General features: G+C 36.7%; 1 protein-coding gene and 1 long non-coding RNA gene across 2 annotated transcripts; one reads left to right on the forward strand and one right to left on the reverse strand.

The window, feature by feature from the left end:
- Window positions 1–1,747: 1,747 nt before the first annotated feature.
- BBS5 (Bardet-Biedl syndrome 5) lies at window positions 1,748–20,819 on the reverse strand. Its single transcript, XM_068544953.1, has 13 exons — window positions 20,796–20,819; window positions 20,230–20,717; window positions 17,913–17,995; window positions 16,548–16,613; window positions 15,815–15,864; window positions 15,554–15,681; window positions 12,801–12,936; window positions 11,786–11,881; window positions 8,614–8,676; window positions 7,225–7,359; window positions 3,419–3,502; window positions 2,424–2,447; window positions 1,748–2,272 (listed from the first exon to the last, which is right to left on the reverse strand). The coding sequence occupies exons 2-13, from the start codon at window positions 20,286–20,288 to the stop codon at window positions 2,171–2,173; spliced, it is 1,026 nt and encodes a 341-aa protein (XP_068401054.1). The 5' UTR covers window positions 20,289–20,717; window positions 20,796–20,819; the 3' UTR covers window positions 1,748–2,170.
- Window positions 20,227–24,729, forward strand: LOC137765330 (uncharacterized). The gene is made up of 4 exons (XR_011074143.1): window positions 20,227–20,394; window positions 21,844–22,083; window positions 23,168–23,357; window positions 23,955–24,729. It is a non-coding gene; the product is annotated as an uncharacterized lncRNA (long non-coding RNA).
- The last annotated feature ends 1,496 nt before the right edge of the window (window positions 24,730–26,225 follow it).

Below are 26,225 nucleotides of genomic sequence, written 5' to 3' on the forward strand. Positions count from 1 at the left end.
TTATCGGTATTTTTAAGTGGAAAAACTATAACTAGTTTTGAATTAAATTATGAAATTATTTAATTTGTTCACACCCTGCCTTGCTCTACAAAGGATTTGATGTGGCAAACAATAATAATAAGACAAGAAATAAAAAAGTTAAAAGTCGGCCCTAGGGAAAGAAAAAATCCACACACATACAGTATGATCACTAAAGCTATTCTGTGTTTTGTGTTGCTCTTTCATTAAATAAAAATTAAAAAAATAGAACAGATGTATTGTAACCCCATGAGAACAATGTAATCAATAGAACACAGCAAAATCAGGACGAAGTGCTACATCCCTGGTATAATTTGAAAAACAGGCTTTATACACACACAAAAAAAGTATATGACTAGAATCATAATTTAAGTTGTTGATTATAATAGAACACACCATATTAATTATGGGATGCAGAAAGTGTGACTTGAAAAAAAATTGATCTTTTGTTTACATACAAATAGCATCATATACTTCTTCACGAAATATTTTATTACAAAATTATATTCTCACGTTTTTAAAAACTCAGTGCGGCTGTAAAAATACTGTAATTTCAAAGGTTGGTATTCTTAAACATGCTCAAAAGAACATAAGCTCCATAAAGACAGGGATTTGGGGGAGGTTTGTTTTGCTCAATGCTATAGCCACAGGGCCTCACGGGTGCTCCATAAATATTTGTTGAGTGAATCAATGAATGCCCCCAGATCAGGAAATTATGTATTTTTAAACTTCAAGGTCTCCATCCATCAGTAAAAGTTTTTTCCCTTATTTTACATCACGGTGAAGTCAATAGTACTGTCAGCTGCTAAAACAACAGCTGAGAGAAGAGCTCATTGACTCTCTTTCCATTTATAGAGGCCACTAAAGGTTTTAACACACTAGAAAAAACCAACAGCTGCTCCCTTGTTTAAACAATAAATGACTCATTTCTCTTTACACGTAACACCTAACATCTGAAAAGATTAATGAGTCAGATGCAAACACAGTGTTTTGAAGTTTGAGATTATTCCTTACTAATTGGCAATTTTATAGTCTGTTTTGCTTGAAAAACTATTGAAACAATATTCCTAGCTGCATTTTTTTGACCTGTACACATTTTTCAAGCAACATTTTCCCCCTAATATAGGTTATTACAACCCCATTCCTTAAAAATGTAAAAATCCTTTCCTATTTAAATGAAGAAACCAATTTATAGCTTTTGTTCATTGATCTTTATTAAACTCAGGTTAGCCCTTGATTGTACTATGTATCTACGGTTGTACATACAGTTGGCATCTTATTCTAAATGATTTTACACACTCACTTTATTCACTCTAGAAAAAGAGGGCTAATTTTAATGTTTTGACAAAAGTTCCTTACAAAGTTTCTTTATACTGAAGCAGTGGCAAAAAACACTTACGCAAGAGAGGTCACCAAATCTTACCTGACCAAGAAATCAGAAAATAATATCATATTTTTGAAAACTTCAAAGAAGTTTCAATGAATGCAAACAAAGAGCAAGTCAACAAATAAACTATTTATTTACAAACTATTTAAAACTATTTCCTTAGAAAATAAATGTATTCTTGCCAAAATGATATTGAAATTATTTCCAAAATAGTGCCCAAAACTTTACATAGGGGTTGATATCCTCCAAAGTTAGCTAAAATTTTTAGTTTTTACATAAATGGTTACCTAAAAATGACAAGCTTAAGGTTTATAATTTATATGAGAGTTGGCTTACTTTTGGAGCTATGTGATAAATATATTTAAACCAGATTTTTATAATTAAAAAAGCAGCATTTTGATTACTCCATAAGAATAGTCTTATGCTTTTAGATAATACTTTCAAAGCATTTAATGGTGCTGCATAAATTCTTTATTAAACTCAACATGATACAGTCTTTTAATATCCACAGACTAATAATTTACAAGTATTAGTTACAAAATAAACATACTTACAACAAACCAGATACATTTTGATTACAATTTCAAATATAATTTTTAGAAGACTGGCAATAAAATCTTCGACAAATGAGTTTTTCCTTAATCATTAAAAAACTCTCTGAAAAGCTTTTTCTGTAAATGTAAAAACTATGCCATGCCTTATAGCAGGCGACTAGTATCTTTAATCTTGAGATATCTTTAAATAGAAACCCAGCTCAAATCACGATCAACTCATTACTTCCCAAAGTCCCTGTAGGGTGAATCCATCCTTCAATTTCTCTATTGCAAGCCCCAGTTCTTCTGAAAACACAGGTTCACGATCTTGTTGCTTTTTGGGAGGTAAGAGGATCATATGGGAATAGAGAAGGTGGGCAAGGAAGAGGAAGAAAAACAAAAAATAGGTTTCACATAAGTTTGTGAATACTAAGTACTGGAATATAGAAAATTTTTTTCATATACTATAGGTAAAATATCCTTACCTTATTGCCATCAGCAAAATAAGCCTATAAGACAAGGAAAATTATATTTCACATACTTGATGTATAATAGGTTAATAGGCCAAGGAACAGGTAATTAATTTACAGAACAATTCTGTAACTAACTGTATTTTATATTCTGTTACTGTGTGTCTAATGGTTTTCTCACCTATCTTTACAATGCTAGTAGCAGAATTCACTTCTTCTGTCAATCATTATTTATGTCTTCAAGAGTTATGCTTTAAGCGCTAAAAATGTGCTTTGTTATTGGTGTATAATTAGCATTGTTAACTTGAAAGGAGATAAAAGAATGACTAAGCAGCTATAAAATTTCACCCCTACTTTTGGTTTAGAAGATGCTGGCAAAACAAAACAAAGCGATCAGTGCTTCAATGTGTCAGCAAAAGCATACACTGAGGCAGTAGTAGTTTATTATTAACTATCTTATACTTATTTCACACTTTGCTTAAAAACTTTCATTCTCAGAGAGATAGTCTAGTCAGATTCATAGACCACAGTACATAGAAAGCATTATTATTATTTTGGCTATTAATTAAATAATACAAATTTGGAAACAAGAAAGTTTACTGTTCAAATAGAAATCCAATTTAAGATGATATACCTATAAACTGAAAGGAGGGAGGTCCATCTCATAAAGGTTGCTTATGGAAAGTATATAGACTTTAAATTAATTAAATTAACTATATTTAATATATTCTGTTATCTTAAAGTATGAAAAACCTTTTCACATATCTGAAATCCTCTGAATAAGTATGTTCTCAAACTATTTCCCAGTTTGGTAATTTAAAAGTATTTTCACACACACAAAAACATCCCTAACCTGAAAAAAAAACTACTCTCCAACTCATGTTTAAGACATTCTAAAAAGTCTCAAGTTCCATGATATTTTACACACTTAAACCATTATTTAATTAAACATGACTCAGATTAAAAAAAAAATCACAAGAAATTTAGTAGCTCTTCTTTGTGATGCTCACCACAAAAGCATCTGTGTGATCATCCGAGTCTATTTCTACATCATCTTGAATTTGTTCAACTGTCAGAGCTTCAAGGGACTGTGGCTGAAAATCAGTAGATGTTAAAAAAAGAAAAAGAAAAAGAAAATCAGTTAAATCAGATGTTAAAATGTTATCAGAGACAATATTAATCAAATAAATAATTTTGGTAAAATGTGCTGTGAGAATTGTAAATACCTGTAAAAGGATATCACAGTTACCAACCACTCAAGTCTTACAAAAATCACTATATAATTTATATTCTATTAAAACTAACATGAATAATGAAATGAGTCAGTTAAACCCAAGCTTTTAAATCTGAAGTCAATATCATCAAAAGATTTAAAATGACAAACTTAATATGATACTTAGAAATATCCATAAAGAAAAAAACTCTCATTGGATTTTATCTGATTTTCTGATAGTTAAAAACTATCTGATAGTTTAAGTTTAACAAAAACTATCTTTTGTATAATAGCAAGTTTTAAATTTTCCTCAAAATAGTCATTAAATAGAATTTGTGAAAAAAGAAATTTGTGAAAAAGAAGAACTAAGATTTGCATGGAATATTCTAAATGTAAAGCAGAATAAATATAGTACTGATATCTATTAATTCATTTTTCAAATATTTGAATATCTTTAGTGTATGAGGTACCATGCTGGTACTACCAAAGGTTTAAAGTCTCTGCCCTTACCACAAAAGGTGTGTAATCTAGTGGGAATGAAGGATAAAACACAATTATAAATAACTAAATATCAGGTTGAACTGTATGAAATTGCCATTTTAGTAAAAAATGGTCAAATATTAATATCATATAGTTCAACCTACAAAAAATAGCTATAACAAATGCAATATCTATTATAATAGAAGAGTTTGGAGACAGCACAACTTCTGGCTTGTGCATGCCAGAAACTTTCATGAAGAAAAGGCTGGCATGTGATCTAGGGCTTTTAGGATGAGGATGATTTTCATAGGTGGGATTAGTGGAAAGGGTATTCCTGACAGAGGGGATCAGTAACAGCAAAGGTGAGAAACCACAGGATATGGCCGAAGAAAATGAATAATCCAATATGGTCAAAATATGAGAGTCCCACGAGACAGAAGGAGCTACGCAGAATATTGTACTGAACAATGCCAAGGAGTATCACTCACACTGGAGTCTATGTGAACAATGTTCCCTAGAGCTGGGCAGTGCACAGCCTACAGAACCAGACACTGTGGCTGTGCAGATAAGGTGGGAAAGGTAGACTGAAGTTTACTGAAATTTTTTAATACCAGCTCAGAGAATGTGGACTATTTATAGGTAATTGGTGGGGTAAAGTTGATGGTAGAAGTGTACTGCTGACAAGAGGTGACCTGATCCCCTAGTCCGAGGACAGCTGGTGTTTCAACCATGTTCAGAGCTGTGTGACTGCGTACAAGTAAATTAACCTATCTAAGCCTCAGTCTCCTTAACTGTGAGATAGGGCTAATAATAATGATGATGATACACTTCACGGTGTTTTTAGGAGGATTAAACGAGATGAGGCATATAAAGTTCTTAGAGCAGTGAACAGCAAAGAGTAGGCATTCAACATAGCCATTCAACAACTATGAATATTCACTAAGAGCCTATTATGTGCTAGTTTTGATTGCTGGAGATATAATGATTAAAGAAAATAGACAAAAATCCCTGACTTCATGGAGATTATTTATAGTGAAGGAGACTGATTAGTGTTACCGAAAGTAAAGCAAGCAAGCAAGCAAGTGAGCAAACAAACAAGCAGAATAAGGGATAAAAAAGTGACAGGGGTTGGTGTTTTAGATGGATAGTCCAAAGACCTCCCTGAAGAAGTGGCTTTGGAGTAAGGACTTATGTATGGTGACAAAGCAAGCTACTATGCCTGGTTATTATTATGTACTGAGGGCCAAAGAAGGGGAAAAGAAGAGAAATGAAAGGTAGAGACAGAATGGGTAGGAGAGCTAACATATTGTTCCCCATGTGCCAGCCACTTTACAGACATGATCAACAACTTTGTAAGAGAGATTACCTTCATTTCATAATGTGAAAACTGAAGCTCAAATTTGCCTAGGATCACAAATAAATGGTGAAATTGGGATTGAAGTCAGGTTTGTCAGGTTCCCAGGACCATGCTTGTTCTACAACATTATTCTACAAGCAAAAGTAGCAAAGGAAACTGCAGTTTGAATGGAAAGAAAGGGATAGGAACAGGGGAGAGACTGGTACAACTGACTGAATGTGTAAAGTAAGATAATGGGAAAAATAAAAAAGGAAAACCCCAGAGTTTTGAGCACATCTGACTTTGACAATGTTAAAAATAAATAAGTAGTGAATAAATAAATAGATAAATCAGCAAGATACTGCTTTTGAGAATAATGACAAGATTTTAGGTATACCAAGTTTGAGATACTCAACCATGTCCTAGTGTATCTTACTGACTTGGAAAATTATTAATTAAATTACTATGATAAACTTTTAAATGAGAAATTCAATTCATGTTATTTGGAATGCTCATCTATGTGAAAATATTCAAGAAATGTTTGGAACCCTGGTAAGCTTAGAGAGTATGCCAAGATCAGAAAGATTTGGGAGTCATCTACAGAAGTACAACTTGAAGAAACTGGAGGAGGAGGTGATATTACTGAGGAATATACAGAGAAGGTAGAGTGAAAGGGAGAATGCTGAAAGAAGTGGAGGTTGGGAAGAAAGCAGAAAATGATGGTTAAGGAGATGAAATACTTAGAGTGTATGTACAATACGGTGTCAACAATCCAGAGACAAGTTTCAGCTGGAAGGGGAAAGGTATATGGAATTTGACAGGGAGACAAGCAAATTAAGTATATGGAGCACAGCGAGGTTGAAGTCAGAGGGTATGAATTTGTACTCAGCTGTCCAGTCCTACTTCTTGATCTTCCTGGTCACCTGCTGCAGTCCAAGAGCAGGAGGAGAGACAGATAATCTATGCGATATGTGATATGGCTCAACAGGCTGAGTATTGGCAGGGACACTGATGAAAGAGTGGGTGGCAGGGACACCAGCAATAGAGCGCACGGTGAGGGCCCCAGCACAAGAACAGACAGCCAGGGAACGTGTGACAGAGCGCCTCTGGCAAGGGTACCACTGTCAGAGCAGAGGGCGAGGAGTCTCTAATGGAGTGGCTGGTGAGGACAACAGTGAAACACCAGATGACAAGGGGCCCAGCTGCAGAGGCTGAAGAGTAAAGCCAAAAGACAGCTGATGTACCTGGAGAGCGGGATTGGTGCAGAAACCAGAAGTCGTGAGGAAGGCAAAGAGCAGACATGTGGGCATGATATTCGAAATTTTTCACAACTGACATGGAAGAGGATCTAATGAATAGGAACAGACACAGGCCAAATTAATGCAGCAGCCTCCTGGAGTTGCTATATTGTGGGTCACAGGGGGAAGAGAATGGTGTCTGTGAGGCCTGTAAGGTTTAACCAAATGCTAATGGCTGGCTGAAGTAAAATAAAAATAAAGCTGTCAGAGTGAGGGATTCAAGTCTCTACATCAGAAGAGCCTTGCATATGGGGACATCTTGGACAGGCTGCTACCTAGACGGGCAGGAATGAATGGGGAAGCAGGCAGGGAGAAAACAGGTGGTAGGCACAAATCAGCATTGGCCATACTCACTGAGCAGAGCCTGTATATTCATCATTTTAAACATAGCTTAAAATTAAATTGTACACAATGTGTGTATATCTGAATTTTATAGATTGTGTAAAGGCAATTGAGCAAACTCTGTATATCACACACTGAACAAATTACCTTTTCTTCCATCTCATAATCCACTCCAAATATAGGACTGGCAGAATAGACTTTGTGAAGTGAATTAATTTCCTTAACTGATTCTTGTAGTTTTTCCACAGGATCTATTTTAAAGCCAAGAACATATCCTCCGCTCTAGAAGAGAAAATAATGAAAAAATGAAAAGCCTGAGGAACAGTATTTACAGTATATGATAAACTACAGCTCTAACTGTCCTTACTTCAGAGCACAATATGTAGGCTGATTTTTTAAAATTAAATTTTTTATTATGAAAACTTCCAGCATATACAAAAATAGAAGAGTACAATAAATGTCCATGTAGCCATCAACCAGCTTCAACAAGTAACAACATATGGCCAACTCTGTTCCATATGTAACCTCCCCATCCCCTAAATCTCCTCCCCTCACCCACTCAGGATTATTTTGAAATATATCCAGATATCACATAATTTAATCTGTAAGTATCAAAGCTAATATTTCAAGATAAAAAAAAATACGCCATAGATTGTGAAGGCCAAGGGAAATGAGATTTTCCTGAGCTAGACATTTAAAAGGAATAGACTATATATTAAAATAAAAAAGGGAATGGCATACCTGAGGCTATCTCCTTGAAGAATTAGGAAAGAAACTTGCCCATGACAGTTTGTTGGAGAAGAAGTGTTAAAAAATTAAGTACCCGTATGGTGATGGTTGAGAGCATACACTTTTGTGTTCAAATCCTGGTTTTACAACACTACATATGATGTATGGTTTACATCATACAACTAGCTGTATGATGCTGGGCAAAGGAGTGAGTAGACATTCTTATTTAAATTTAGGATTTAGAAGAGAAAAATCTTTTTTAAAAAAATTTATAAAAACAAATAAATGCAAAAACCAGCCACAACAGGGCATAGCAGTTTATAATTTGATACAGTATAATCTGAGTTTGATGGTATAAAATCTCAAATAGGGTGTGTTTATCTGTATATACCTGTGTTGCTCAAAGACAGTCTTGTGAATCAGTCAGACCTGGAATCAAAACCTAGCCCTATCACTTACTGTTATTAGACCATGGGCAAGATTTCTAACTTCTCCAAGTCTCAGTTTCCTTGAATATAAAATGGGGAAAAAATAGTAAGTGTATCATAGGGTTGTGTAAAGATTGAAATAATGTCATGACTGTAATCATAATTAATATGTCTGCCCAAAAGAGAAATATAAGCAGGATTCTTCCCATGGGGACAATTACTACATGACTTCAAACTCAAACTCTTCATATAATCTCATGTTACAGCTAATACTCTTCTTGGATATAAACTGGTTACTATAAAAATAAAACTAAAAATATAGACTGTCACATAGTTTTTTAAATATATTAAAGATTAATAAAAATATAAAGTATCTTACCTGCTGGGAGCTTTCTATGACAAGAGCTAAACCAAATTTTGAATCTCTAATCTTTATTGACCGCTAGATATAAAACGAAAAAGAAAAAAAATGCTCGTTTTTATTATCTGATAGTAGTGACACTTTAACACATTTTTCAACTTTTACACAGTAACTACATTTTTTTTTTTTTTTGTAACTACTGTTCATAGTCCGAAGAACAGAACTCTTCCTCTTTCCTTTTTCCTTACACTCCTATAGAGATCAAGTAAATGAAAATTTTCATACTGGAAATAGGTGGCAAATTTGTAAGGCAACACAAAGATGACACCTCTGAAATATGTACAAAATTCTGACTTAAATGTCCCCTGCTTCAGGGAGTCCACAACTTTTCTGAATATTTTAAACCAAAGCCCAGCAATCCTTTAGTTATGGAGAGCCAGTGTCTTTTGTGACTCCTAAGGCTGGGTTAGTTTTTAAAAGTCCCATGTGCCTATATACAATGGAATATTACTCAGCCGTAAAAAGAAATGAAATTGAGTTATTTGTAGTGAGGTGGATGGACCTAGAATCTGTCATACAGAGTGAAGTAAGTCAGAAAGAGAAAAACAAATACCATATGCTAACATATATATATGGAATCTAAAAAAAAAAAAAAAAGGTTCTGAAGAACCTAAGGGCAGGACAGGAATAAAGACACAGACGTAGAGAATGGACTTGAGGACAAAGGGAGGGGGAAGGGTAAGCTGGGGCAAAGTGAGAGAGTGGCATGGACATATATACACTACCAACTGTAAAATAGCTAGTGGGAAGCAGCCACATAGCACAGGGAGATCAGCTCGGTGCTCTGTGTCCACCCAGAGGGGTGGGATAGGGAGGGTGGGAGGGAGACGCAAGAGGGAGGGGATATGGGGATATATGTGTACGTAGAGCTGATTCACTTTGTTATACAGCAGAAACTAACACAACAATGTAAAGCAATTATACTCCAATAAAGATGTTAAAAAAAAATGTTGCATGTGCCTTCTGTTTCTTACACAATAAATGACTAAATTCTGAAAGAACCTCCACTGCATTTATTGAAAAAAAAAAGTATGGGCATTCATCACTGGGCATCAAAGAAGGCTAAGATAGGTCAAATATAATTAACTCAACTGGTAAGTGTGACATGAGGGTGAAGCTTGGCTAGTGGATGAGCAGTGACACCAGTGGCCTGGGAGAAGGGTAGAGGGGTAGAAGCATGACATGCAGGACCTGTAGAAAGTGAAACAAAACGTACCTGCTGGCAGGGTTAGAGAGAACCATGGAGGATCTAACATTATAACCAGCAGACCAAAAGTCCAAGAAGGATAATAATCTGTGGTAGGTGATGGTGTATCATACTTCCAGACAGGTGGGCATTGGAAGTTGAGAAAAAGAGAGGAAGAGAGACACAGACAGACGACAGACAGCCTAAATGGTAACTGTTATGAAAACCTGGGCTTCCATCTAGACTACTTCACACCCTGCCAGGAGTACGCACAGTCCTGGTTAAGAACTACAGAACCCTGGCATCCTGCTTGTGAATAGGTAATCTAACCAGGTAACTGTGGATGACACAGGCTGGTAAGATGGAAACTGGCAAGAAGATACATATATAAATATACATCTATAGGAAGGGAGTCAGGACAATGGCTGAGGCCCAGAGCTGAAGTTAGAACATGACTGCCCCAGTGACAGATTGTGATGATATCGGATTGCAAGTTGTTTGGGCCAGGCTGAATTCATTCCAGAATCCGTATTTGGCAATGGTATTCTTAAATAACGGAAAGTATCCTACTTGAAGAACAGAAATCACAAGGTTGTTTACTACACAGTAATTATTCAGCATAATAGACATTGATATGTAAATGCAATATAAAACAGCAACAAACAGTACAAATATCAATTTATCAAATACCTATGTAGACTCTGTCACATATTTCCAGCTATGCTTATAAATTCTCGTATTTCTTTAGATGGCCAGAAATAATTTTTTTCCTATCAGATCCTATGATTTTCTGTTTAATGTGTTGCTTTCCTCCACCAGACTGAAAGCTGCTTAAAGGCAGAAACTGCGTACTGGTTCATGAGTTTCATCACTGAGCACAGAGTAGGTGCTCAGTATTTGGCAAATGAATGGTCAAATATTTTAAAGTAACTCAGGAATCAAACAATTTAGCAGAAGATAGACTTGGGAATATTTTGCAAAGAATCATCTTTCTCATAGGTTAAGAGGTCTCTTTAAAAAATGACATTTTCCAGATATCACATACATTGTATCTAATACTCAATAAATATTTATTAATGAAACTATTTAGTCTTAAGACTACTTATATCCTATAATAAGGGTGATTATCATAGGATAACCTCACAGGATTCTCATTAACTATTTTTATGTTCCATCTAATTTGCACTAGGGTCCAATAAGTAGGGTTTTTTTTTTTAATATATAGGATGAAATTCTTCAGTTTATTGGAGTTTACTATTTGTTTCACTGAATCACATACTTACCATGAAAGCAGCAGCAGAGTAAAAAGAACCACCTTCATCTACCCCCAAAACAAACTGGTCTCAGGTGTAATTAGTTCTTATTCTAAATTTTAACAGCTTTAATTTAAGCTAAAACCATTATGACTAAAAACCATCTTGATTCCTTTCACTGAACTTGTAGTATGAATCCAGCTTATATACATGCTGTATCTGAATACAGTAAAAACTGTTCATTCACAGAATTAATGAATTCGCTCTGGCTTTAAAAGGGTTTGAACAGAAAGTAGCAAGACAGCCATAAAGTGTGTGGGTCAGTGAGCTGAAGCCATGCCAAAGGACCACTATATACTTGCCTCCTGGAAAGGTTATGGAAAACTTTAGTAGCTAAAAGCCCTTTGAATAAAATCTAAGAAAAATCACCTTAATCTGTATGACAACTATTAAAATTTTTAGAATCCAGTATATTTCTCTCTTAATAGCAAGTTGATAATAGTGCCGTTTCCCTTGAATGGAAGTACAATAGGGTCTTTTCTGATTATCAACATTTAAAAAGTATGCTCTCAGCTAAACTGTTGCCACTAGGGAGAGAGAAAACTCATCTAATCCCAAAAGTCCTATTAACTGTTGAACAGAAATTATTTATTCTACATTAAAATAAGGTCATCAAAATGCATGCACTTACAATTTGCAGATATGGTATACTGACGTTAAAACTGTCATTCATATTTGCATGCCACACGATTCTCACATTGGTAATAAAAAAGGTTCCTAAATTTCCCTGTAAAAGAGAGTGATGAGAGAGGCATCAACAATCATGTCTGAATACTTACTCTTTATTTTCTAAACACGAGAATAATTCCGATTCTCACAGCAGCATAAAATACCAGAATTGAGTATTATGAGGAGTAGTTATTCAGATGGGGAGCTGTCAATATCCTATAGAATATTTATCATAGTTTAAAACTAGAACTTTTCAAGTGCGCAAAGTTTATTTACAATTTAAGCTTATGATTCCATGTCTAGCAAGAGCTCTTCAATCAAATGCTACAGTTTTACCACACTGGTTATCAGTCGAATCTAGGTTGTAACACCCACAAAGGCTGGAAACTATTCTTAGTAAGAGACAAATTATTCTCTAGAAATTTATTTGTTTCTTATTCCAACTATTAGTCGCTTATATGTTTCCACTGGTCATAATTTCAAGAGGAAATGAAAAGTTACAATCATGGATGTAGGAGTCACCAAATGAGTTATATGTTTAATTCCATAAAGACTGGATTAAAAGGATTCCGTGACTGTCCACCCTATGACTCTCCTCAATCAGCCTAAGTTATCATGATGTGGAGGGTAGTGTGGTATGGGGGAAGAACGTGGCTGTGGGACAGAATAGATGTGGAGGTCACTTAATTCTTTAAGGCCTGAGTTTTTCATCTGTAAGTGAATAGAGACTGGACTAGATGACCTTCAAGGCCCATTCCAGCTCTAAGTCTACACATAACAAATGTTGATAAAAAGAGCATAAAACCATACAAATATGAAAATCAGAATATTATGTATATCAAGAGCTATGTTAATTAATTAAGAGCTCTAATGTTTATTTTAACAGTTAAATAAATATACAAACCCAATCATAAATGGAAAAATGATTACCAAAGAAAGCACTGCCCCAAAAGGTTCATTAGTTCTTTGCATGGTACCTGATCACTGGATAAATTCCATACTCCATTGATTTTATCATATACATGTTCTCGTGGTAGTAATCTTAGTTGCTTATTTTGAATTAGCGCACTTCTCAATTTAAAATCACGATACATTTTAGAAGTTTCATATGCTCTATAAAAAAGAACAAAAGACTAATCCAAACTGAAAATGTGATTTTCTTAGATTATGTTTACTTATTTACAAAAATACACAGTTATATACTCAAATAGTTACTAAGGTACATCAAAAATTTTTTCTTCTCAATAAGTTTTGGTGATTATAGTCTTTTGTACTGTATTTGTCATTTCAGTGTAGTATTTACACATTTTATCTCAGTACCTATATTTTCGATGTCTAATTTTTTAAAAATTTATTTTATTTAATCTATTTTTGGCTGTGTTGGGTCTTTGTTGCTGCACGCGGGCTTTCTCTAGTTGAGGTGAGTGGGGGCTACTCTTCGTTGCAGTGCGCGTGCTTCTCATTGCGGTGGCTTCTCTTGTTGCAGAGCACGGGCTCTAGGCGCGTGGGCTTCAGTAGTTATGGCATGTGGCTCAGTAGTTGTGGCTCACGGGCCCTAGAGCGCAGGCTCAGTAGTTGTAGTGCACGGGCTTAGTTGCTCCGTGGCATGTGGGATCTTCCCAGACCAGGGATCAAACCTGTGTCCCCTGCATTGGCAGGCAGATTCTTAACCACTGCACCACCAGGGAAGTCCCTAGATGTCTAATTTTTAAGGCAATGTATATAGTATGGCACAAATGAGAGGAAGCAGATTTTTTTTCTTTAAACTGAAGAACAATGCTTGCAAAAACAGACATGGAAATTAATTTTTCTATCAAAAAGCTTCCCTTCATTTCTCTGTTTTATTTAAAGGCACCATTATTCTTTTGATATAAATAAGACTGCAATTACTTTTCTCACTGAAACCTGAAAACGTTATGCTCACATCTACCTTTATACAGAAAATTAGAATGAATCTGTACCAACTCCAAAAGGTACCCTAGGACAGTGTATGTATCTGTGTGTGTGTATGTATGTAATAAAATTCCTATAACTTTGTTTTCTTTCCATGTCTCCCTATTGATAAATACTAAAAACAGAAGAAAATTCTGATTAACTTTTGGTTAATTCTAATTTTAACTCCACGAAAATACAGGCTAATTTACCCTTTTAATAAAACTAAAGGGTTTGCTTTGCCTGAATAACTTTAGAAATCATTTATATAAATTATAATATGTATTGTTAAACTTCTGATTTTTACATTAATTAATCTTCTAACATATAAATTATGAAAGAGCAGGATTCGAGCATTTGACTATAAATCTTAATTTCCTTTAGGGTGGTAATCATCAATATTTACCAGTGGAAAAAATGGAAACTATTCATGTTATAAATTGTTTTGGAGGGAACACATAACATTTTTATACTATTAAAGATAAGTAGCTTCCCTGTTCCCTTCATACTCCATTTCATATTACTTCTCTAAGTAAACAGAAATAAAAAGATAAGAATTAGGTATATGCCTAAGAGAGCTTAAAAAAATATGTTTTCACACAAAAACTTGTACACGAATGCTCACAGCAGCATTATTCCTAAAAGCTAAGAAGTGGAAACAACCCAAATGTCTATCAGCTGATGAGTGGATAAACAAAACATGTATCTATACAATGGAATCTTACTCAGCTATTAAAAGGAATGACGTACTGATACATGCTACAACATGTAGCATGCTTGAAAACATTACCTAAGTGAAAGAAGTCAGACATAAAATGCCACTATATTGTATGATTTCATTTATATGAAATGCTCAGAATAGGCAAATCCAGAGACAGAAAGTAAATCAGTGGTTGCCAGGGGACCACGGGGATGAGGGAATGGGAAGTGACTACTATGGGGGTTTCTTTTTGGAGTGATGGAAATATTCTGGAATTGAGTAGTGGTGAATATACTAACACTACCAAACTGTAAACTTAAAAATGGTAAATTTTATGTTATGTGAGTTATATCTCCAAGAAAAGCAAACAATTATATAGATTAAAAAATCATCAACAAAATTAAAAAATAAAATAACAACTAGGAAAGAAATAAATTTGCAACATACATGACAGATAGGAGTAAAATTAAGAAATTTACAACAGAAAACTATACATAGCCAACAAATACGAAAACTTTCAACATCACTAGTAATAAAAGAAATTCAAATTAAAACAATGGTATATATACATACTATATATATCTGTGTGTATAAATTTTTGTGTGTGTAGTTTTTTTTTTTTTTTGGCCTGTCATCTTAGCCAAACTTTTAAAACAATCATAGTACTTAGGGCTGGTTAAAAAAAAAAAAAAGAGCTGGGGTAGTAAAAAGAGAATAATTAAGAAAACAAAAAATCAAAACAACCACAAAACAACAAAACTCTTTAGAGAAATTACCCAATCATGCCTTCTATTGTTAGAAAAATAACCTTAATTCCTTAACTGAATTGTTCAACTTGGTTATCTACATTGAACAAATTCTCTATTTCATTTTTAACTACCTTGGTAGCTAATTTAATAGACTCTTCAGCAGTTTTATGTGTTTTATAAATACCTTCAAAGTGTTTATCAAATGGTAATGCAACATGTTCTATGTATCTTCAGGATGTTTACAATAGACCTTGGAGGGAGACAGCACCACATGTTGAAATTTTACCCTCTAAACCTTTATATCATAGAATTACCTTAAAATTCAATAATCTATAAAGTATTACCATACCTGTGTACTGCAATCACAGAAGTAAAAAGTCTAGGACTTCCAGGAACCAAATTTGTAAATATAAACTCAAAACGAGTACTGTTACATTTTGTTAGTATATAAAGAGCTTCAGTTTGGCCTCGTAATTTCTGTAAAGACAAATTTATTTAAAACTTCAGATTTTAAGAGCAATTTCTCATTTATAGAGAAAACAAACATCAACCTCAAATATCTACTGTTTCTTTACTATATATATATATCAATAAGATTTTTCAGACTTACAGAATTAGCAGTCCTTGTTGTAATATTCAATATGCAGTTGTAACCAATAGCTAAAATTTAAAAGCAAAGAATTTAAAGACCATGATACAATAAATTGAGGGAAAAACTATATATACATAACTTTTAAGTTTAAAAAATTAAATATATATAAAAATACAATTAAAAATTTTTAATGAAATATCTACAAATTTAAGTTAAATAATTAAAAGGACTAGAAAGTTAATTCTGCCTCTTTTGAACAAAAATATTCACAACATAGGGAAAAAGGAGGTTTGCTTCTCTAAAACCTATACAGTATTATTTACTAAAAATCTTAGCACCACAACATCAAGAGAAAAAGTCTAGCTGGAAAATCTACAATACCTTTAAAAAACAAATGAAACAAAATTTAACACAATGAAAGGTTGTACTTTTATTAGAATTTAATCTCCCTTCTTTGATATTACTTGAAACAGGTTATAGCAAGTTTCAAAGTAAAGTAAAAAATGAAACCAAAAATCATTCAGTGTAAAAGCACTAATCTTGTATATGTCCAAGAGACAAAATGGACAGACCGAAAAAAACATTCCTTTTGCATTATGATGCAGTCTGTGGTTAGTCTGGGATTTCTTAAGTTTTATCAATTAAAGTTTTTCACATATTTCATAGTATAGCTTTTTTTGGTGTCAAGAGCCATTGTGCAAGTTTACTTGACAAATTATTTTTTTTCTTTCATGCTAACAAAGATACTTACAAAGATTGACTCTGGGTAATGCCAAAGAGTGCCAGATAATTCTTAAATTTGTTACTAAGAGTCTACCTAAAAGTAAACAAACAGAAAAATAAGTTACCTTAAGTAAGGACCCATTTTTGCAGTATAGAATGAGATGGACATGAAACTTCTGGCCCAGTACCAACAGCAACACCCACAGATGTTTTTCATACATTTATTAATTGAAAATACTTATTGCGCATATCCATTCTAGGTAAGGTATACAATGTGTGATTCAGAATCCCAGAGAAACAAAATCTGATAGTTACAGAAAAAATACAGGTATTCACTGCCAACACCTTGGTTTGACTCAACTGACAGAGGAGAAAACTCTGTACTGTTTTTTTTTTTCTCAATAGAAGCTGTTCTGGGGGTCCCAGTAGGTTATATGTGTCCGACTGAGTATGAGTACAGGACAGTATAATTACTAAGTCATTCAGTGAAATCACACTTCTCAAAGAACTCTCATATATATATGAATCCCTGCCATTTGAGCACTCTCTTAGCAGTTCTCATTTAAATGAGCCATATACTCATGTACCCAGTTTTTTTGCTGTGAGCAAACTTTTTCCTCATATGAAGTCATGTCTAGGCTGAAGTCTGTTTAAGGCTTATGCTTTTCATTCTTAGCCTCAAACTGATGTTCTTACACTGAAATATGTACCAAGTTAGATAAACTTCATTTCTCAAAGTATGTCGTATGAAATAGTAGTCCCTATAGATGCTCCAAGAAAAAAAAAAAAGTCAAGTAAATCTGTGCATGGTAAACGATGTGTCTTAGAAATTTGTAATACAATTAGCATATGAGGATAGTTTTTAAATATCTTGAACTAATAAAACTCTCTTGACTTTGTTTAACACATTTCTTCAGCAAATTATAACCATGGAATTCTTTTGATGAGTAATCTATAGCCATGTCATACTCCTTCCTCCCTGAAAAAACCCCTAGAATATCTAAAATCAGAGAAACTAAGCCTGTGTGAACGCTGGAGTGAGATGGGATAGGAGGTTCTAAAAACAAAGGAAGGCGTTCTCAAGAGAAACTGTGGAACATTACATGGTATGTTTGACAAATAGTAAGTTACCCAGCATGGCTAGAGTGTAAAGTTTCCACAAGATCACAGAGGACTAGACCTGCATCTATCAGTCAGGGTCAAACAGAAAAGAGATGGCTCACTTAAATTAGGATAACTGGGGTTTATTTACAGAAGGACTTATTACAATAGTATGGGGTGGGGCATCAGGAACCATAATTGACATATAATGCTGTTTCATATCTTATTCTCCAGCTAATATAACATTTGTAATTTAAACCATAAATATAAAATACATTAGAAATATACTCACCTCTATCCCCATTATTTCCTTTGGTGTCTTCAATTGAATCTAAACAATCAATAAGGACTTCTCCAGGTCTTGTTTTCATTTGTCTAAAATAAATATAAAGGCTTTAATTTTTTACCTACAACTACACCTGCTTACCATCTAGTGAGGGAGAGAAAAGACATATGCATATAAAACAGACAAAAGTATAAATAATACAGTACCAAATGCTCAGGCATTTGAAAATAAGGTTTTCAAGAACTTAAAGAACCTGGAGATCAAGTGGGGCCTGGAGTGACCAGGGACATGGAGAGAAGTCAGAACTAAAGGAGAGGTAGGATTTGAAGAAATAAAAGAGAGAGAGGAGAATCTATGATTAAAGACCAGAAATAAGAAATGATAAGAGAATGTGGGAAGACTGGCCTGGCTGGGGAAGAAGGTACATGTTGAGAGGTAGTGAAAAGTATAGTAGGATAGGTAAGAAGGAACCAGATTATGGATAACCTAGAATGTCAGTCAGATAGATATGGGTTTTATCCTGTGGACAGTGGAGAAGCCCCAGAGGTTTCTGAGTGGAGCAAAGGAGTCATGCAGTTATGGAAGGGACAGATTAAAGCAAAGCAACATTAGGACTTGGTAAACAATCAGATAAAGGAGACAAAAGGAAATAAAGAATGAAGAATAGGTTGCTGACTGATAGAATGCAATCTAGAGTGCCAAAAAAAAAAAGAAAATAAAAGAAAAGAAAAATGTAGCAGAATATGTGGTAGAGCCTTCTAACACATTCTCAATAAAGCCAACTCAATTACCTACTGGAAATACAGACATGATCATACACTTCCATGTTTAAAAGCCATATTACCCCACTGCCTAGAAGATGAAGTCCAAAATCCTCAACTGAATATTTCACAATCTGGCTAATCAACCTTTCTATTTGCACCTCCTTTCTCTACCTGCCAGACCCTGCTTCTAGCCAATGAGATTTATACCTCTAAGACTCTGCATCTAATTTTTTTTTTCTTTTCTTCCTTTTCTTTTTTCTGGAATACTCTCCTCCTGTATACCCTAGCAAGGCCCTGACCATTCATCAGGGCTCAATTCAAATATTATTTTTTCTTTGAGGCCTTCCCTAGGAAGAATGAACTTTTCTGTTTCTATGGTCCTCCAGCTTTTTGTTCATTTTTTCCATGACGGTGTTTACCACATTTTTTATAGTTAGTTGTCTATATCTATCTCCTGCAGTAGAACAGGGGTGGGGTGGGGTGGGGAAGGGTGTCATTTCCTATTATTTTTGTATCTTTAGCTATCAGCACAGTCACCAGTACATAGTAAGCATCTGATAAATGTTTAATAAACTGAAAATGTTCATTAAATGGATCTTTGCTTAAGAACCCTCCAAGAAAAACAGGAAAAGTCAAAGAATGTGTGCAATATGTAACCGTTGTTTATAACTTTATAAATTCCCTTCCCTCACAACGCCTTAAAGGATCCAAGACCATGTTAGTATTACATACCTAGCCACAGCTAAGCCTGGGAAATTAATATTTCATTTTTTCCACCAAAGAAAGTTCTGTTCATAATAAAGAATCATGCGAATTGGCTAAGAAGCTCCAAACCATTAACCCAAGAACCTTAGCTTTACTGTTTTCCAACACTTGCTATCCCAATGGGCACTTTTTTTCTGGACTGCCGGCAGGACGTTTCTAACTATTCTCTTTAAAACATGAAAATTTCGAAAAACAGGGCTTCTGTTTGAGAGGCTCCAAAAGAGGGTTCCTTCTTCCTGTTGGTGATTTAGATGAATAACTAGAAACGAAGCTTACTACGGAATTAAAGTCTGCATGGTCAGGGATTTTGGAGAATGCTTACTCTCACTTCCCTCGGAGACTCAAGCTTTAGAACGGTGAAGTCATTTTTCTAAGGGCCCACAATGTGTGTCCTTATTCTAGACCTAGTTTCCGAACCCTCGTTTCCAGAGTCCCTGCTCCACGTTCCTTCCACCCTACGAAACTGGCACCGCAAGCTCACTGGGGTGTACTGGACGCCCAAGCCCAAGGTGGTCCCTGCCGTGTTTGGGCTCAGCTTCCGACAGGTCCCCCGGGCCGAGACGGGACCGGGGATCGTAAGGGACCGAAACTGCGTACAATCTAGACGCGCTCCGACTGTGGCGCCTGGGGAGGGCCGCAGGGCCCCGGCCAGTCTGGGGTCTCCTGAGGTGAGGACAGCAGGCGCCAACCTCCTCCCACCCTCGCGAGGGTCTTAGGCTCCGCCCGCGGGTCGGGAAATCGCGGCGCGGCGCCCTCTACAGGCTCCCGGCCACTGGGGAATCTTGGCGACTCACTGCGAGGACACGTCGAAGCGGACATCCCGGTCCTCCCAAAGCGCATCCAGCACCGACATGGTGACGGCGGCGGGGGAGGCCTAACGGCGTCTCGCCGGCTCCAAGACAACGGGCCGCCTCTGGCACGACGTCTACGGCGGGCGCCGAGACCCAAAGTTCCTCAAGGTAATGTGCGCGCTTTCCCGGCCCTGTGGTGTAGTTAAGCGGATTTGAGGCTCCAGGCAGGTTTCCGTGCCTCAGAGAAGCCGAGCTGGACCCGGCGCAGGAGCGGCTGCTTGACTTCTGAGTGACCTTCCGCACCTCCAGACTCGCCTCCTTAAGCCGTTCCTCCCCGCCTACCCCCTTCCATTCCTCTCCCACTGTCAGGAAATTTAGACTTAGGGACTTCCCAGGCGGTTCACTGGTTAGGACTCTGCGGTTCCACTACTGGTGGCCTCGGTTCCATCCCTGGTGGGCCAGCTAAGATCCCGCAAGCCGCTTGGTGCGGTCTGAAAAAAGAAAGAGAGAAATGTAGACTTAAAACTCGAAATTCCTCGTCTGGCCCTGCCTCCTCCGGCCCAGCCCACCTCATGCCGTCCTCGCGCTTTCTGCTTGCTCTCCAACCAGGCAGGGCTCAGCGCCTTTGGAGGGCGCCCCCTTTCTCTGTCTGGAACTCTGGTTCTCCAGATCTCTACCTGGCCCGTCCTTTGTCACTTCAGTCTCAGCTCAAAAGTGAACTAAAGCGGTCCTTAACCTTTCTTCTCTCGCTCTGCTGTGAGTACCTTGAGGACAGAGTTCCCTTTGAACTCAGTAAGTACTTTGTAATTCCCTTTGAATTCAGTAAGTGCCGTCCTTCCCTCAGTTCTCTAAATCAATGATTTCTCTAAATCAATGATTCCGAGTGTGGTCTGGGGACTCCAGGAGGTCCTCAAGATCCTTGCAGGGCGCCCACAAGGTCCAAATGTATTTGTATAACACTATTTGTCTTTTTAATTCTCAATCTCCCTTTGAGTGTACAGAGGAGTTTTTTAGAAGGCACATGATGTGAAACTGAATGTGAAAGAGATATGAGAAAACAGCTGTCTTAATATCAAGCTGGATGTTAAAAAGATTTGCAAAAATGTAAAACAATGTTACCCTTCTCACAATTTTTTGAAAATATAATTTAAAAAATGTAATATATGTTAATAAATAATGAGGTTATTTTTACTTTTAAATGAATTAAGTGAATTTTTAAACTTCTCAATAAATATCAATAGCTATAACCCATATAAACCAAAGCTCTTTCAGATCCTCAATGATATTTTTAAGGGTATAAAGGGGTCCTGGGAGCAAAAGTTTGATCACTTTAAATTATCTGGCACTCGGGTGTGTCAGGCTTTGTGCCAAATACTGGGTATATTCATATGAAAGGCATGAGGAGTTTTTCTCAGGTTGACGAAGGTAATGGAGACAAAGGAACGTGTGGTGGACACAGACTAAAGTGGCCCCCATTGAGTCATGCCCTTGTATGATCCCATCCCCTTGGATGTGCGCAGAACCTGTGACTTTCATCCAGCTAATAAAATATAGCAAAGATGATGGGATGTAAAAGTGACGGGATATCATTCCCATGTTTATACTATGTTATATAAGGCTGGATCTCAGCTGACTGGAGCAAGAGAGACTCTCCTGCTTGCCTTGAAGAAGCCACCTGCTATGATACCGCCTTTAGGGCCAGCGGTCTCACGTCCTATAGGTGCAAGGAGCTGAAATCTGCCAACAACCTGAATGAGCTTGGAAGCAGATCTTTCCCCAGTAAAACTTCTGATGAGGCCTTAGCCCCAGGAAATATCTGGATTGCAGCCTGGTTGTGACCCTAAGCAGAAAACCCAGGTAAGTCATGCTTGGACTTCTGATCTACAGAAACAGGAAGATAATAAATGTCTGTAGTTTTAAGCTGCGGTCATTTGTTATATGCTGCAATAGAAAACTAAGACAGAGATTGGTATCAGGAGTGGTGTGCTACTCTAACAAATAGTAGAGGCTATTAGACCCAGCAAAATTCTGCTGGTGGGAAGCAGGCTGATAAAATTACTCACCTGTTGGGAATTCCCTGGTGGTCCAGTGGTTAGGACTTGACGCTTTCACTGCCAGGGTCTGAGTTTGATCCCTGGTTGGGGAACTAAAGATCCTGCAGGCGGCGAGGTGTGGCCAAAAAAAAAAAAAAAAAAAAAAAAAAAAATTACTCACCTGTAAACATGTGCTACATTTCATGGAAAAGCAAGGATGACTCAGAGGATCTGAGCACCACGGAAGATTATTCCCAGATCTTAAACCTTAAGCAGTAAAAATCCAACACTTGCGCAGATGGATGTCAGAATTGTTATATGCCAGTGGCTCATTTGTACCTTCCATTTCCCCCCTGTTGAACTGGAATGTCTCTAACTGTTCTCCTATGCCAGTCCCACCATTGTATGATGGGAGTGTTGGGAACGCTGGTCTCTTTAGTTTCACTGGTCACTAAGGGGAATTGTGCTTCGAGGAACTGCACTTAATGACTTATAGCCAGGAGCCTCATTTGCTCAGATGTAAATGATTTAGATGATGAGATCTTGGATTCTGAGCTGATGCTGTAATGTGATGAGAGGGGAACCTTGGGATGGAGTACACAGTTTTGTTTTTTTTCCTTTGGGAGAGGCATGAATTGTTGAGGGCTATAGGCAGAATTCCAGGTGGCCTCTAAGATTCCCACCCATGGTGTACATATCTTATGTAATCCCCTTCCCTTGACTGTGGAAGAATCTATGAATAGGATATCAGTCTTGTGGTTAGATTATGTTGTATGGCAAAGATGAAAGAGTTTTGCAGATGCGATTAATGCCCTTTGAATTAGTCAAAAGGGAGACTATCCTTGGTGGGCCTGAACTTATCAGGTGAGCCCTTAAAAGAGATTTTCTTGCTGGCTTTGATGAAATAGTGTCCAAGTTATGAGAGAGCCACATGTCTAGGAACTGAGGGCAGCCTTTAAGAGCTGAGAGCCAGCAAGAAAACAATAACTCCAGTCATCCAACCACAAGGAACCAATTCTGCTAAGGAACCTGAATGAGCCTGGAAGGGGACCCCAAACCTCAGATGAGATCACATCCCTGCAGACACCTTGATTCCAGGTAAGCAAAGAACTCAGCCCAGACTCCTGACCCACAGAAAACACTGTGAGACAATAAGTTTGTATTGTTTTAAACATCTGAGATGGTGATAATTTATTACAGCAACACTAAATTAATACCCTGACATCACAGTAGGACCTTTGAAACAAAGACTGAAATGACTATTTTTCAGTGCTTTTAACTGGGCCTTCATATACTTTGTTTCCCAGATTTTTTTTCTCCTGCATTTGTAAGTAAAGTTTTGTGTGTGTGTATGTGTTTTTACTTTTTAAATCAATTTTATTGAGGTATGATTTACATATAATAAAATATACCCATTTTAGATGAATTTTGACAAGTATATATATCCATGTAACCACTTCCATAATGAAGCTACAGAACATTTCCGTCACCCCAAAAAGATTTTTCATGCCCCTTTGCAGTCAACTTCAGGTTCCAGAAACCATTTGTTTGCTTTCTGTCACTGCAGATTTTTTTTCCATTATTTTTGTGTGGTAAAATATATGTATATGTATAACATAAAAAGTGCCATATTGTAAATTGATTTTGTGTGTTCTAGGATTTTATATAAATGGTGTAATAAATTATATACTATAGGGCTTCCCTGGTGGCACAGTGGTTGAGAATCTGCCTGCCGATGCAGGGGACACGGGTTCGAGCCCTGGTCTGGGAAGATCCCACATGCCGCGGAGCAACTGGGCCCATGAGCCACAACTACTGAGCCTGCGCGTCTGGAGCCTGTGCTCCGCAACAAGAGAGGCCGTGATAGCGAGAGGCCCGCACACCGCAATGAAGAGTGGCCCCTGCTCGCCGCAACTGGAGGAAGCCCTTGCACAGAAACGAAGACCCAACACAGCTAAAAATAAAAATAAATAAATAAATAAATAAATTTAAAATAATTATAAAAAAAAAAAAAGAATCCACCTGCCAATGCAGGGGACACAGGTTTGAGCCCTGGTCCCAGAAGATCCCACATGCCGCGGAGCAACTAAGCCCGTGCACCACAACTACTGAGCCTGTGCTCTAGAGCCCGCAAGCCACAAATACTGAAGCCTGCGCACCTAGAGCCCATGCTCTGCAACAAGAGAAACCACCACAATGAGAAGCCTGCACATCGCAACAAAGAGTAGCCCCTGCTCGCTGCAACTAGAGAAAGCCCACACACAGCAGCAAAGACCCAATGCAGCCAAAAATAAATAAATAAAATAAATTTATTTAAAAAATTATATACTATATATACTCTGTATCTGACTTCTTTCATTTTGCAGAATGTTTTGAGGTTCATCCATATTGATACATGTATCAGTAATTTGCTCCTTTTTACTGCTGTCTTATTTTGCATTCTATGGATATACTGCAGTTTGTGTCACATGTTGGACATTTGGGTCATTTCCAGTTATCATTAATAAAGTTGCCAATGGCAATCATGCATAAGTCTTTGTGGATATAGATTTTAATTTCTTTTGAGTAAATTCCTAGGAGTGGAATTACAGGGTCGTATGGTAGGTGTATTTTTAACTGCCATCTGTTTTCCATAACAGTTGTACCATTTTACATTCCCACCAACAATGTATCTCCATCATTTGTCAATCTGTTCAATTTTGCCATTCCATTGGATATGTAGTGGTACCTCATTGTGGTTTTAACATGTATTTCCCTGATGACTAATGGTATTAATCATCTTTTTGTGTGCTGATTGAACATTTGTAAATCCTTTTGTAAATTGTCTGTTTATGTCATTTCACATTTTTTAACAGGTTGTTTGGTTTCGTATTGTTGAATTTTGTAAGAGCAAAGTCCTCTGTTAGATATGTGTATTGAGAATATCTTCTCTCAGTCTCTGGCTTGCCTTTCCATTTCTTAATTTTTTTCTTCCAAAGAGCAGAAGTGTTTAGTTCTTAATGTTAAGTTTAATTGATCATTTTTTCTTTTCTATTTAATATTTTCTGTGTACTGAGAAATCTTTCTCAACCCGAGATCACAACAGTTTTCTTCTAGAAGTCTTAACAGTTTTAGATTTTCATTTATGTATATGATCTGTTTCAGGTTAATTTTAATGTATGATATGAGGAAAGGTAGAGGTTCATTTTTGTCCCTCATGAGATTCCTTTATTTTCTATATGAATATTCAGTTGTTCTAGCACCACTTTTTTTGTTGAAGTATAGTTGATATACAGTATTATTGGGTTGGCCAAAAAGTGCCTTTGGTTTTGTTTTTTTTTTAAATTTTTATTCATTTATTTATTTATTTATGGCTGTGTTGGGTCTTCATTTCTGTGCGAGGGCTTTCTCTAGTTGTGGCAAGCGGGGGCCACTCTTCATCGCGGTGCATGGGCCTGTCACTATCGCGGCCTCTCTTGTTGCGGAGCACAGGCTCCAGACGCGCAGGCTCAGTAATTGTGGCTCACGGGCCCAGCTGCTCTGCAGCATGTGGGATCTTCCCAGACCAGGGCTCGAACCCGTGTCCCCTGCATCGGCAGGCAGATTCTCAACCACTGCGCCACCAGGGAAGCCCCGCCTTTGGTTTTTAAGTAAAAATAAAAGACACATTTTTCATTTTCACCAAGAATTTTATTGAACAACGTATTCACCATTTTGTTCCACTACCTTCTGCCATTTTTCAGGCAACTTCATAATTCTGTCTTCCCAAAACTTTTTATCTTTTTGAGCAAAGAACTCTTCCAGGTGCCTTTTACAGTCTTCCAGGGAATTGAAATTTTTTCCATTAACAGAATTTTGTAAAGACTGAAATAAATGGAAACCCGAAGGTGTAATGTCTCGTGAATATGGCGGATGAATCAGAACTTCCCAGCCAAGCTGTAACAGTTTTTGCCTGGTCATCAAAGAAACATGCGGTCTTGCGTTACC

Source organism: Eschrichtius robustus, chromosome 5 (genome assembly GCF_028021215.1).
Source record: "Eschrichtius robustus isolate mEscRob2 chromosome 5, mEscRob2.pri, whole genome shotgun sequence".
In the NCBI taxonomy this organism is placed as follows: Eukaryota; Metazoa; Chordata; class Mammalia; order Artiodactyla; family Eschrichtiidae; genus Eschrichtius; species Eschrichtius robustus.

Excerpts from the sequence above, each read along its gene's own strand:
- BBS5 (XM_068544953.1), bottom strand. The coding sequence starts at position 20,288 with ATGTCGGTGCTGGATGCGCTTTGGGAGGACCGGGATGTCCGCTTCGAC. Across the intron at positions 15,865-16,547 it reads ATTACCCAGAGTCAATCTTT|CTATTGGTTACAACTGCATA; the intron begins GTAAGTATCTTT and ends TTTAAATTTTAG. Across the intron at positions 2,273-2,423 it reads ATTTTGCTGATGGCAATAAG|CAACAAGATCGTGAACCTGT; the intron begins GTAAGGATATTT and ends CCTCCCAAAAAG.